The 14,217-nt window shown below is 32.4% G+C and overlaps 1 protein-coding gene across 1 annotated transcript in view; it reads left to right on the forward strand.

Moving 5' to 3' along the window:
* Nucleotides 5,476-14,217, forward strand: part of LOC109229232 (testis-expressed sequence 10 protein-like) — a 38,553-nt gene continuing 29,811 nt past the window's right edge. Inside the window, exons 1-7 of the mRNA XM_019394606.1 lie at nt 5,476-5,638; nt 5,717-5,789; nt 6,072-6,194; nt 6,931-7,100; nt 10,660-10,809; nt 12,254-12,403; nt 13,431-13,488. Coding sequence (XP_019250151.1) covers nt 5,585-5,638; nt 5,717-5,789; nt 6,072-6,194; nt 6,931-7,100; nt 10,660-10,809; nt 12,254-12,403; nt 13,431-13,488 — 778 coding nt within the window. The 5' untranslated portion in view covers nt 5,476-5,584. The remainder of the gene's footprint in view (nt 5,639-5,716; nt 5,790-6,071; nt 6,195-6,930; nt 7,101-10,659; nt 10,810-12,253; nt 12,404-13,430; nt 13,489-14,217) is intronic.

Consider the following 14,217-nt stretch of genomic DNA (forward strand, 5'->3'; position numbering starts at 1 on the left):
TTCGTTGTGGTTTTAATCAGATTCGGCGTACGAAGAGGTTGATTCAAAAGGCAAAGGCATAGGAGCTAGACTTGTGGCCGGCTTGAGGTGAGTAATAGATGTAGATGATGACCTGAGGGTTTGAAACCCCGGTATATCACATTGTGACGCTATATTGAGGCGAGACACGTACTCTATGACGAGTGCGGGGTCGATTGTGACCGGGGATTGTGACCTAGTCCGTTCCGATTGATGTTCGTACTGTGTTCTTGACTAGAAATTGTTTGGTAATCATCCTACTTGGATTTTATGAATATGTTTGGGGCTTTGTGCCTATCATTTGCATCCTTCAGGGATCCCTTATCACTGCTTCCATGATGCTTAGCATATTTCATGATATCAGTCCTGAGTTAGACACTGCCTTGAAATGTTTAGTAAATAAATAAAGGTTTAAACACTTAGCTCTATAATTCCTAATAATTGAAACTAAAAATGAACAATTTGACTGTGCCCGAGTGGCTTGCATGCATATATATATTTGGACTGAGTGTGGATCGGGCTGCACGCCGCAGCGAATGCTACGATGATATTGCGCTTGGGCTGTAGGAGCCCCTACGGAGTCTGAACCCCCACAGTGAGCGCGGGTACCCAAATGGATCGGGTTGCGCGCCGCTGCGGTCATGCGCATTGCATTGCCTTCATGCATTTATACCTATTTGTCTTACTTGTCCTGGTATTGTTGTTGTTCCACCGTTTTATGTGCTGAATCGCTGATTATAGCTTTATATTGTAATATTTCGGAATTTCTTACTTTCAGACATTATATATGTTTATTACTCACTGAGTTGGAAGTACTCACTTTCGCCCGGTAGCCGGTTATTAGCGGATTGAAGGTATTGTTATTGTAGCTGAGCAAGGTGACCGCCAGCGTTCGCGGCACCGGATGTTGTCTTTTGTTTTCCAGAAATTTTACTTTTATATATTTATTGGCCTGTGGTTGTGTTAAGGTTTCCTTAGATGCTCGTGACTTGTGACACCCCGGTCGGGTAGTAATTAACAGTTTCTAATGTCCTTAAGTTGTATCTTCTATTAATTTATGTTTAATAATTGTTAGTGAAAGGATTTGGGTTAGTTGGATGGCCTTGTCTTCACGAGAGGCGCCATCACGACCGGATATGGGAATTGGATCGTGACATTCTCTGTACGCGATTTTGTTCTCTGTATCATAAAATACTTGTGATAAAGAGAGCTTTTCATTGTAACTACTATGCATCGAGGCAAAGACAAAAAGAATTTATTTAAATTTTAATTAAAATATAAACTCCAACATGCCAAACTTTGGGAAAGGAGTATGTTATATGAAATGTGGGATAAAAATTTAAACACCCTTGTTCATTGGGCTACATCTATTAAAGTTGATACCAAATGTTAAATAGACACTTTAATTTTGGCTAATGATTTTTCTTGCCAAAATTGTCTCGTGAATACCTTACATTGACTGGCCAAATGTGTGTTTTTCACTTCAACTAGTTTCTACGTTCGTGCGTTGCACGAGATTTTTCAGTCAATTATTTATGAAAGAGTTTCAAATTAAATTTTAAAAAATAATCATAGTGAGCATGGTTTGATTGATATTGTCCAACTCAAAGTTTTAATATTTGGTCATTTAATAAAAGAATAATATAGGAGATTGTTGGTATAATTGTGTAGGAGATGTGGATCAGAGGCGGATGTAGTGAACAACTAACGGGTTCAACTGAACCCATAACTTTCGATGCGGAGTAAAAATTTATATGTAAAAATTCATTAAAATTACAAAAGTAGCGGATATGAACCAATAACTTTAAAAATATAATGGGTTCAATGCTAAAAACCTTAAAAGTTGAACCCATAAGATTTAAATCCCGAGTGCGCCTCTAATGTGGATGATGGCAGGAGGTAACGTACATTGAGAAATTCTATCATTAGTTGGTATTAGATTCCTAAATATTAGGCAAATTAATTAGATATTATTATTTATTCAATATGGAACTATCTTTTTAACAAAATATAAGAGTATAAAAGTTGATTAATATTTTAAGGTTACTTTTGTCGTTCAACATTTAGCATGAAACATTCGTGCTTTTATAATAATATAGATAGATAGATATAGATAGATAGATAGATAGATAGATAAATATAGATAGATACAGTATATTAAAAGCATGAAGGCCTTTAATGAAATATAATATTGTTTATCTTTTTTGCCTTTTAAAAATAAATTTTGCATCGAATAAAATTATCATTTAATTTATTGTTTTAATATTTAAAGTTTTATAATCAACTAAAATTTTGATTACTAATATTTTCTAGTTTTCTTATTGAATTAGGTAGGAAGTTTATAATATAAATATATATTAGTTTTTTTTTATATATATATTAGTTTGGGATTATGTATGGAAAATAAAAATACAATGTATAGAAAACGGAAGTCAAATCTCTTCAAAAATCAATTAATATTTTGCATATAATAGAATAAATTAGCCATTTAAGTTATTTTTTAATATTTACAATTTTATAATCAACTAAAATTTTGATTATTAATCTTTTCTTATTGAATTAGGTAGGAAATTTATAATATAAATATATATTAATTTGGGATTCTGCATGGAAAATAAAGATACTATGTATAAAAAGCGGAAGTTAAATCTCTTCAAATATTAATTAATATTTTGCATACAATAGAACATTCAAATCCACCAAATTTTGTGCACTTAGTGTTGTAATAAATCACCGCCGCTGAAGAGATCTTGATTTGCGATCGATTCTATTACAAGTACCTATCCTAGTGTGTAGTATTTCTAGTTTTGTCATTTTCATACGATTTTCTGTAAACACTAATGTAAATAATTAAGGGTATAAAAGTCAATCAATATTTTAGGGATATTTTTGTCGTTCGACATTTAGCATAGAACATTCGTGCTTTTATAATGACTAGTTTTAGTGTACGCGCGTTGCGCGTGTACTTCATATCAGTGAGTATAAGTTTTTTAAGATTACGCAAATATTATTAACCTATGTAATTGAGTTATAAAATAATTTCAAAAAAAAAACAAAAACAATAGCTATTGATAATATATAGCCAACTTAATAAAGAAAAAATTACTTAAATCACATAAAGTTATTCTAATGTCTTATCATGATTTTGGTATATGAATTGTGCGTTTGCTTTAGTTGCTCGACATGATAGAATAATATGTTAACTCGCATTCAAATATATCCTGTAATAGTATTATATTCTTCATGGCCTTAAAAAACATAAATTCTATTTGCTCAAGTACATAATATAAGTTCCATCTTATTATAAGGTTTAACTATCATACGAACAATTTAAACCCAACTACACGTGTTTCAAAAAAATAAAAATAATTATCATAAAAATTAAGGTAAAAAATTATTATTATTATTATCTTAACCAACATGAAGGTATCATGTGTAATATAATTATCAAAAGGTATAATTCTGAAAAGGTATAAATGTCCATTAACATTTCATGTAATGTGCGTTAAGATAAATCATTATAATAGTGTTTGCAATATTTATTTTTATCTGCATATACAATTTTAATATTTTTAATTATAAAAGTGAATAATAGTTAACTAATTAAAAGCTATTCATTGATAATATTAAGTGACGGTATTTGACTTCAACTTTCATTCATAATATTTAGTGATGGTATTTGAATTCAATTAATTGGATATTATCTCTCTTAATTCACGAATAATATCGCTGAAATATGAGTTCTTTTATTATTTGGATGGTTTTGTCATGAGAATCTTACTATTATTATTGATATTTGTCACGAGTTTCATAGTTATATTAATAATTAAAGGTAATCATGAGTCAGAATACACACGAAGTATAAAAGACAACAACAATTAAAATCAAAGAATTCTTTTCTAAAATTTGAAAATTAATTATTTCAAAACTAAATTCAAAATAAAATACATAACTAATGGCGTTTGTATNATTATCTCAATATAGAAAAGTAAGTTAATTTAAATGAGGAAATAATTTAAATAAGGTAAAACTTTTATTACTTTTAAAGTCTTAAATATTAAGAGTTCATATATATTTTAAATAAGGAAAGATTTCTAGTAAAATTGAATGACTATTCCTAAATATTAGGAAAATAATTAAATGACTATTCCTAGATATAAGGAAATTAATTAAATGACTATTTCTAAATATTTGAAAATTAGTTAGAAGGACTATTTTGCCCAAAGTGAACTCTATTTTTAAAGGGTAGAAAAGGTGACCGACATTTGGCTAAGGACCTTCGTACTTTTAATATAGTATAGATATATATAGATATAGATATAGATAGATATAGATATATATAAATGTTAACGCATAAAATCCTTTAAATTTTGGTTTTTCTTCTTTATTTTTAATAATTCTAGGAGCCCCAACATTTTAACTATTCTCATTAACACACCACCTTCTTCAATTTTCCATCCCCAGCATCAAGGCAATGCATAAAAATAAAAGATTCACTATATTATTTTGGATATATAATATAAAATTATGTCAACAGCGTAATTTTACCATGAATTAAATTTATCAAAATAAATTAAAGTGAAATACTACATTTTTTTAGGAATGAAAATGGCACTTAGGAAGTCCATCTTTTATCGTAATATTCATTGTTGAAGGTTACTTTCAACTTTCATATTGCTTTATTGACTTGAAGGTCGAATATCTTTAATGCTTTTTTCCTAAATCTCGCAATGTGATTTAAAATTTAGTAGGCGTTTGGACATGAATTCCAAAATAAATTTTTAAATTTGGAATTTCACTAAAATTTGAATTGAAGATGAAGTTGTGTTTGATTATAATTTTTGCAACATATTTGGATGTCTTTTTTTGTAAAAGAATGAAATATGATTTATACCCCATGTAAAAAACATCAAAATCGCCCCAATTTAATTATCCTACTTGAAATAAACAATCAAACATGCTACTGTTTAACTGTTCTCATATCCTACTTTAATTCAATATACAGAATATGCAAAATCAATATCACATTTTCTAACATAGTCCGCTTCCCACTGCTATTACCAGTACTTGTATTCATATTCACAGGCCCAGTACCAACATGGTAGTCGTCACAAGAAAATGGTTCATTATATGTTGCAATAGCTTCATCTGATCGTCGAGGGGAAACATGTGGATAGTTGTAGGTTAATAATTAATGAGGTTATTTTATAAATTTTAAAAGTATATGATAAATTTAAAAAATTAAAAACTAGTGAAAATGCATTTTCAATTGAAGGTAAGACCCAGTTTTTTAAATTTGAACATTTTCAAGTGAAATTGAAAAAATTGGTTCAAAGCAATATTTGGAAAAAAGGAAAAATTATATGTCCAAACGGGAGTGTGTGTAAAATTAGTTGAAATGACAAAAGCAATGTGTAGTTGTTGAGTGATGTTTTAAAATTATAAAACGGGCTTTGTATGCAATTAATTAATATGCTCTCTTTTCTTCCTCCTTCGCGCAAAACCTTAAGCTCAAAAACCCTACCTACTTCAAACACACCCACCACCTTCATCGTGCTTCCAAACAATGGTCAACAAGTCTAAAGCTCAGAAGAAGCAAAAGCGTGGTGTTGATTTCAAAGTAAAAATTTCATTCAATAATTTTTCGATGAATTTCTGTTTCTTTTTCCTTTTAACATGCTTAAGAATTTGTCTGCAGAAAATAAAAAGGAAAATTGGAAGAAAATTGCCTCCGGCCCAGAATGCTACTAACACTGAAATCAAATCCAAAGGTAAAGAAAAATGGTGAACTTGGTTAGTTATATTTTGCCTATGTGTGTATATACGATTTCTATTCTTGTAACAGGGTAAAAAGTGGTAAATAGATGACTCCTTTTTTTTTGGGACAGTAACAGCCATTTTTTTTTGTATTAAGTTAATGCCTTGAACCATTTTGGTTTCCATTTAGTGATGTAAATTTTGATCAAAATGGTGTAATATAAAGGTGTCTATGCTGTTGAGGAAGATTGACGGATTAAAGTATGTTTTTATATTAATGACTTAATTAATTGCAGCAATTATTCTACCTGAGCAAAGTGTAGCTTCAGAGAAGGCTGGTTTAGCTGTGAGCAAGAAAGGTTTAACGTTGAAAGAGCTTCTTCAGCAGACAAGTCATCACAATGCTAAAGTTCGTAAAGGTACTAACTTGTACATTTTTGGGCAGTCTGTTAAGGTAAAGGGCAAAAAGTTTAAAAAAAATAAAAATAAAACATAAACTGCATCATGTAATGTTATATCTATTTGCTACATATATGTTTTGTATACATTTGGCACTTGCATTCTCTATATTTTCTTCTTTTTGCTTTTTCTCTTTTCGTTTTTTTGGGGTTTCTATTAGAAATTCAAGTGGCAGTGTTTTTTTTTTAATTGATAAAAGAGTAACATTTATATAAGAAACCAGCAACTGGATGATGGTGGGAAAGTCAAGGTGCATATAAGCTGGCCTAGATACCATTGTTATCAAAATAATAAAATAAGAAGATGCCGGGAATTTACAGGTCATGTAACGAGCTAATAACATCCAACAAGGCGCTAGGGTAAGAAGTATTTACATCAGCCATGTTTCACCAAAAATGAAGCAAAAGAACACAAGTGACAGTGTTATGATTATAGAAGATGAAATTTTGTCATTTGTTAGAGCTAGTGTTTCACTAGTTTAAGTTTACTTTGTGTTTCTTCTTTAATTCATTTTGTTCCTTTGATTTAAAAAAAGATTAGGTTTCTTACAAAACATCCTATATATAGTAGGGCAAGTGTTTTGAGATTGCAAAGCATTTGCTATCCTATTCTATTGCGTTTCGGCCTTATTTCTCATCTTTATAGTCAATGGCATAATGTGGTAGTTAACCATGCTCAATTTCTTTTGACTTCCAGATGCTTTAATTGGAATTAGAGATGTTCTTCTTAAATTCCCTGCTGAATTGAAACTGCATAAGCTTGCTGTTATTGAGAAACTACGTGAACGTATCAGTGACGATGATAAATTGGTCCGTGAAACACTCTATCAGCTTCTCAAGTCAGTTATTTTTCCTGGCTGTAAAGAGGTAGTTTCTAAACCATTTTCTTCCAGTCCTCTCTTTAGCACCTGACATGGTTTCTATGAGTAAAAGTGCATTTGCTATCTATACTACAATACTTCCCAGAGCACGTATTCATTACCTGAAGTAGTTGCCAACTTGCCGTGCGCTATAATCCACTTAAGTGACTGCTGTTTTTCTTGCTGCACTTATTTTACTTATTTTAAGTGGTTTTTTTGGTGACACTTAACAACTAGTTCCCCCAACCCCGCACCTTTTTAACTCTTAAGTGGAAGAAACATGCTTCAATGATCTGGTCAGATCGTCAAATTGACAAATCATAGCTGGTGTACGTCAAATGGTCATCTATCGAGAACTCATGTACCCCATTTCTCAAGACTCAGGTTCTCATATACATCGAGTTTCCTCTAACTATTTTGTTCCTCTTATAAATCATAGGCAGGCTTGTAGTGCTTAGCATTTCGTAACACAATTTTTGCTTGTTTCAAGAGCTGTCCTTTACTGTAGTTCTCTATAATTTCGTCAATGGCCAAAATGAAAGACGACGATTTACCTGAATGCATAAAGAGCTTGGAATGGTTGGTGAGGTACATATGATACGAAGATGGACCAGCATCTCAGTCACATATTTTGGTGTAAATCAGTATATCTTCTCATTCTTTTGCTGAAACTTTTTCTTAGTCTCTTCTCAAAGTCGTGGGTAATAACATCAGGATATTCTTTTGAAGTTTGATCAAGTGATGCTTACTTCATGTTGTCCTAGTAAAAATACCAAAAGTACACTTTATGTCTGCTGTCCTTACCAGGAAACAAGCAAGTAGTTAGGGCTTAGAGTCATTCTTGTACTCAACAGCACCCTGTACCCCAAAGTATTGATAAACAATGGTTTAGCTGAAAGAGAATTTGTGATCTATGTGAAGGAGTAGCATCTGCGTTCGATTTCTCAGAAAACTAGCTTCCAGAGTCGTCGTACCATAGACTATAATCGGAGAGATCTATATCAGAACTCTCAGGGAAAATCTCCGACTGGAGTTGGGCAACGAGTGTATGATGCTTTTTTCATACTACCTGGCCTTCACGTATAACTTCCTAGACAGTTTTCTTTTTATCTCAAATGGAAAAAGGAGAAGGGGGGTTGAGGCTTACCACATAAAGATTCAATATGTGAGAAGTCCCTACAGGAATTTGGTCATCTATGTACGAAGACCTTAGCAAAATGTCGTTCGTCTTTTTTACCCTTTTGAAATAAAGTTCACACTAGACAAAATAGTCATTTGATTATTCTCCTAGATAATATTTAGGAGTCTGAAATTAAATTAGATTTAATACTTATTAAATCTTTCCTTATTTGAATTAAGTAAGAAGTCCTTATATTTAGGACTTTAAAATTATTAAATTTTTCCTTATATAAATTTTACAATTGAAGTATGATTAAATAATACCAAATCTTTATGCGTATGAATTTTTACAGTTGAACCTTTTTAAGCTCAAAAGAGATTATATAATTGTGCTAAATTTTAGGTGAACAATTATAATGTAAACAAAATAAAATAAAGAAAAGATTGAAGAAACTAGAAGCATTTTGCTTTGTTCTTTATGCAAGTCAGTAATTAACCTATAAATGTTGTGAGTAGTCTATGTGTGATTGGTCCACTGAGTATTAATTTTATTCTCTGATCAATAATTTGCTTAGATATGAATATTAATATAGATTTTAAAATATAATTAGAAAAAATAATTATGAAAATATTTAATAATAGCAAGATAAAGAGAGAAAAAAAGTAATTTACAAAAGTAATTTACTAACAGTACGACAAACATAAAATGCAAAAGTTCAATTTTATCATTTGATAAAAGAGTTTTTGTGGATAAAAATATAGTTATAATTAAATATTTAATATGATATGAGTTAATATTAATAATTTGAATCATTAAAAAATAGATTATTTTCTTTAGTGATTAAAAAGATAATTAAGTATTTGAATTATTTTTTCCCGGAGTTGAATTAACTAACTAGCGAAATAATTCAATTTTATTCCTTTCCAAATTTGTCGAATAGGTAAAATTACTTTTCAAGTTTACACAAATCTTAGAGTACATATTTTTTTTCCATAAAAAGACCATCGGTGATAAAAAGAAATAAGAATATAAAACAAAATGTTGAAATGCAAACTTTAAGAAATAAGGACAAAATAATAGAAGACAAAATGTATTCATAAAGAGATTTCAAGTGAGACACAATTTAACATATTTGTATATCATATTATAAGATATGTATAACTACGAAATAATGTATAACTAATTTAACTAAATTCATCATCTATGCATATTCAGGAGATATTGAATACAATTACTATTTTAGTGTGATAAAAAATATTTTTATCGTTTAAACAAATATTATTTTTATTTTAACGTCAATATATATATATATATATATATATATATATATATATTTAATCGATAGACACTACACACTAAAACTAGTTGGAAGAATAATGGTTACGTTCTATTTGGTTGTTTGGTTAGTCAGACTCTTACAAAGTCTGATAAGGCGAGGTTACCATCTTGCTTGTTGTTTGGTCACTAGGTTCCTTTCAATGAAGCAATACAAAATGTATATTTCCTCTGCTCGTGATTTGGTATCCACGAGTGAACAACAACAACAACAACAACCCAGTGGAATCCTAGAAGTGGGGTCTGGGGAGGGTAGTGTGTACGCAGACCTTACTCCTATCTATGAAGGTAGAGAGGCTGTTTCCGAAAGACCCTCGACTCAAGAACGTAAAAAGATGGAGCAATAGAGAAACAATAGCAACAACAATGTAATAAGATAGTGTAAGCAAATAATACAACAAATAATGACAGAGATCCAAGGATATGAAACTACAAGAATAGTGCCAATCCTACTGTTAATACTAACATACCGTATAGAAACAAGGGACTAGGAATAGGAAGGTACTCGACTAGTACTACTACGGGTAAGACAAGGCAAAACTCTTAGACTGTCTATCAATCCACCACCCTAATTTTCGACCTCCACACCTTCGTATTGAGGGTCATGTGCTCGATAAGTTGGAGCAGAGCCATGTCCTGCCTAATCACCTCACCCCAATTCTTCTTAGGCCTCCCTCTACCCCTCCTTTGACTCGCCATGGGCAATATCTCGCACCTCCTAACCGCGGCATTAGCGTCTATCCTCTTTACATGACCAAACCATCTCAGCCTTGATTCCCTCAACTTTTAGCCACACCCACTTTGTCCCTAATATATTCATTCCTAAGAAAAGATAGAGTTTGTTTCAATTGCTTTCGGTTTTTACTGTTAGTTCCGTTCCTGCTTGTTAGTCTTGCGTTTTCAGATCAAGTTAAACCTCCCTTTGCATGCCTTGTTCCTGCTTGTGATTTTGCTATATCGTCTTATATTCTCTTAATATTTGGGGAGCTGATGGCTTTATTTTTCTATTCTTCTGTCTGTGATTATAATGTTGGTTGTTCAAATTCTGCAGGACTTTGTACTATGTTTCACCTATAAAAGAGGGGGCTAACGCTATTCGTTTGTGTTGCAGGATAATAAGGGACCAATTAATTCCTTGATGATGACATATATATTTAATGCAATGACAAACATGGCTATTGAAGTGCGGCTGATGGCTTTCAAATTTTTTGACCTCTTGATCCAGTATTTTCCATCATCCTTTTTATTTTACGCTGAAAAGGTAAATAAATAGATTTTTACATGTGGAAAGTTTTTACATTGCTCCAGGTTTTAACTTGATTTTTAATTTGGCATTGTTTTAAGTTGTTGACGGTAATTCTCTAACTATATTTTGATTTATCAGAAAGAACAATGTTGAATTGTGTGACTATCTCATCTAAAAGCTTAAGCCGTTAGAGAGAGCATACTTTTATTTACTTAATTATGTCTTCAACACGCCCCCTCACGTACGGGCTTGATTCTTTTTGATGAGCCAAGCATGTGGAAATTCTTTTTGATATTGGGTGGCGGTGAGACTCGAACCCAGGACCTCTGCTTGCTCGGATACCATGTTTAATTGTGCGACCATTTCATCTAAAAGCTTAAGCTATTAGAGAGAACACACTTTTATTTACTTAATTATGTCTTCAACAAACAAACAAAAAGTAACTTTATCTATATTCATTGACCGATACATTCTAGAAAATGCAAGTCCAGTATATTGCTCGGATTTGGGTGCTGGTATCCGCTCCGGATGGGAATCTAGAGGTCAGATCGTTCATAATCTAAATTTTAAGATTCTGGGGTATGGATCCAGTGTACGGGTGGGGATTCAGCTAAAAGTAATTCAAAATTCTAAAAATAGATATATACAAATATCCAAAGTTATGAGAGATATTATGTGGTAAACTTATAGGTAATGAAGTGCAACCAATAATTCAATCTTTTTTGAGAATTTCTCAAGCTATAGGCTCTAGTAGGCAGCAACTAAAATTCAATCTTTCATTTTTTCATTTTTCGTCAAATTTTCCATGGATAGTGGTTAAAGTGCTCGCTCTCGATTGACCACACCCTGTACGAATCCCATACACTTACCCGTACCAGTGTCGTGTCGACAAGGGTGCGGCAACTAAAATGAAGAGTCCGGACAATATAGTTTGGAATGTAAACTTTGAGAATGTGCGCAATAGAATTATACTTAGAATGTATCAGTCAAGGAAAATATTGTTAGAATGTATTTACATCACAAGCTGCGCTATTACGAACCTTGGTACTGTGTTTTAACCCACATATTATAAGCTGCGCTCTTACTAGGGCTCGGTCATGGGCCCATTATCCACTGAGTTTAGACCGTGCACCACTGGCACTCGGCGATTCCTGGGTTATCAAAAAATAAATAAATTATAGTTAGGTCACTTATTAGATTGATAATAAATGAATTATATTTAGGTTACTTATCAGAGAAGAAGAGTTTTCCTTGTGTTTTTCTCAACCCATTGCCTTCAAAATGATGAAATTGCTATTGCTGTGTAGTGCTGATTTTATTTTCTTCATGCACCATTTTATCTGATGTAAGATTTTTATGTGTCAGTGTATTCTATTTCATTTCTGTTTATTCTGTTATGGTTTATTGTCTTCAATGTCGTGATGGAGTTTTTTCTAAAAAAGCCTCTTGTTTTGTACAGATTCTCCAGAACTATGAGGACATTCTGCAGAAGAACAAATTTTACTTGCAAGACAAGGGCAGGCTAAAGAATGCTCTTGCTGGGTTGGTTCGCTGCTTGTCACTGTTACCATGCAGTAATCAGAAAGAAGGCAACTCCTTAAGCGACAATGTACTATCTTGTTAATTATGCCATCAGCATGCTCGAGTGCATACTTTTCTGAAGTTTTATGGTTCTATGTTAATTGCAGGAATTTTTTTTTTGTATGTTAATCATAGGAAATAATTTGTTTTGGTACTCAAGAATGTCTGCAATATATAAATTTGCAATAACTTAGCAGAATTGACGTCTCTGTCTCTAATGGCGCTATAATACATACTTATGTCTTATATCCTATTCAGTTTCTGTTAGATTTTATTTTCCTTGACAAACAAATGCATGTTTTGTACTTTTCTAAGAACCCATGAGTAAGTTCTATGGAGGATTTAGCTAATTGTCCAAGTCAGTAACTTGACCTTCCTTTAAATAATCACTGGGATGATGCTTGAAAACAGAGAAGAGGGGAGAACTTACCGTCTTTGTTCTGTTTTATAGGTGAAAATATGTAGTGGGCACCAAGGTGTTGCCTCCTTGTACAGTAATGTCCGAACACTTTGTGTACAGTAGAGCTCCTAACCGCCATAATCTCATTGAAAAGCTTAGCCAGTATAAGATGCTACAACATGACTTCTTGTTTAGCCTCCAAATTAAATTATGCTAAAATGGGGGACCTGATGTAGAATAAATTGGAATACAGCTGTGCAATGACCCTAATAAATTGGAAAGAATACTGTAACATTTGGAATGGATGTTCTTACTTGCCATCATGGTATAAAATATAAGATTGATGAGTGGCCTATCCTTGTATTTGTACTCCTGCAGATTCAGAAAAAACCCTCTGCCTATGGAGTAAGTTTTCCCGTTCCAAATATCATGCAAAAGTGGACCCTTGTAGTTACCTTCCTTTGGCGTGCATGTTACATTTTTTGTCGGTATTTCCTTCTTTCTTAGGGGTGGGATGGTTAGATTGTTCTGTTAACTTGTAGTTGATATACTGCAATTTGCCCTGAATTACTGCTAAACTTGTTTCTGTACTGTGCTTCCAGTTACTTTCCTTGTAAGCTTCTTCCATTCGGCGCTTACTCTTTCATTTGTATAGGATGCAGCTCGGGCTAGCTTGCATGCTTTTGACCTTGATGTCTCCAATAAATCTACTGGTAAGAATTTGCCTTGAATTGAACTTCCAGATCTGCTGCTTTCATTTCAAAGATCAGGGCTGCTTATGATAAATCCTTGCATTGGATATAAATATACTTCTTGTGTACTTAATTGCAACTTATACTTTGATGAACCTTTAAGTATTTCTACCAACCATTAGGCTATTGGTAACAACTTTATCTTCTAGATGCACAATCACATAATACCTGGTCCAAGAAAGCTTTGATGATCTCCTCAATCGTGTTAAACATCTAATAAACATGGTATCAATTGTGGGGGTTATTGTTCCCCACATTTACCTAAACAAGCAAAGCATGCTCCAAATATTAACTCCATTCCCTAGACCCAAGGGCTTTGGTCTAGTTGTAAGAGCGCAATGCGGGTTTTCTGAATTAGACACACGTCATGAGTTTGAATCCCGCAATAGACAAACGCTTGATATTTAAGTCGAGAAGGGTAGAGTAGTAGATCCATATCCACTGAGTTTCAAACTTTGTGCCACCTGGTACTCGAAGATTTCTCAGTATCAAAAGAATAAAAATAAAAATATTAACTCTCCTCCCTATGGTATAAGCGAAAAATAACCCACCATGGAGATGTTGAAAAGCTTAACTTCCCCAAGATTAATGGACTTGGCAACTACATGTACAAATTTTTTCTGAAAAGCTGGAAATCCTTCTTAGGAGAAACATTAAAAAGGGAACTAGTTTTTGTTAGGGGTCCCATGA

The sequence above is a fragment of the Nicotiana attenuata genome, chromosome 7 (assembly GCF_001879085.1).
Source record: "Nicotiana attenuata strain UT chromosome 7, NIATTr2, whole genome shotgun sequence".
Lineage (NCBI taxonomy): Eukaryota > Viridiplantae > Streptophyta > Magnoliopsida > Solanales > Solanaceae > Nicotiana > Nicotiana attenuata.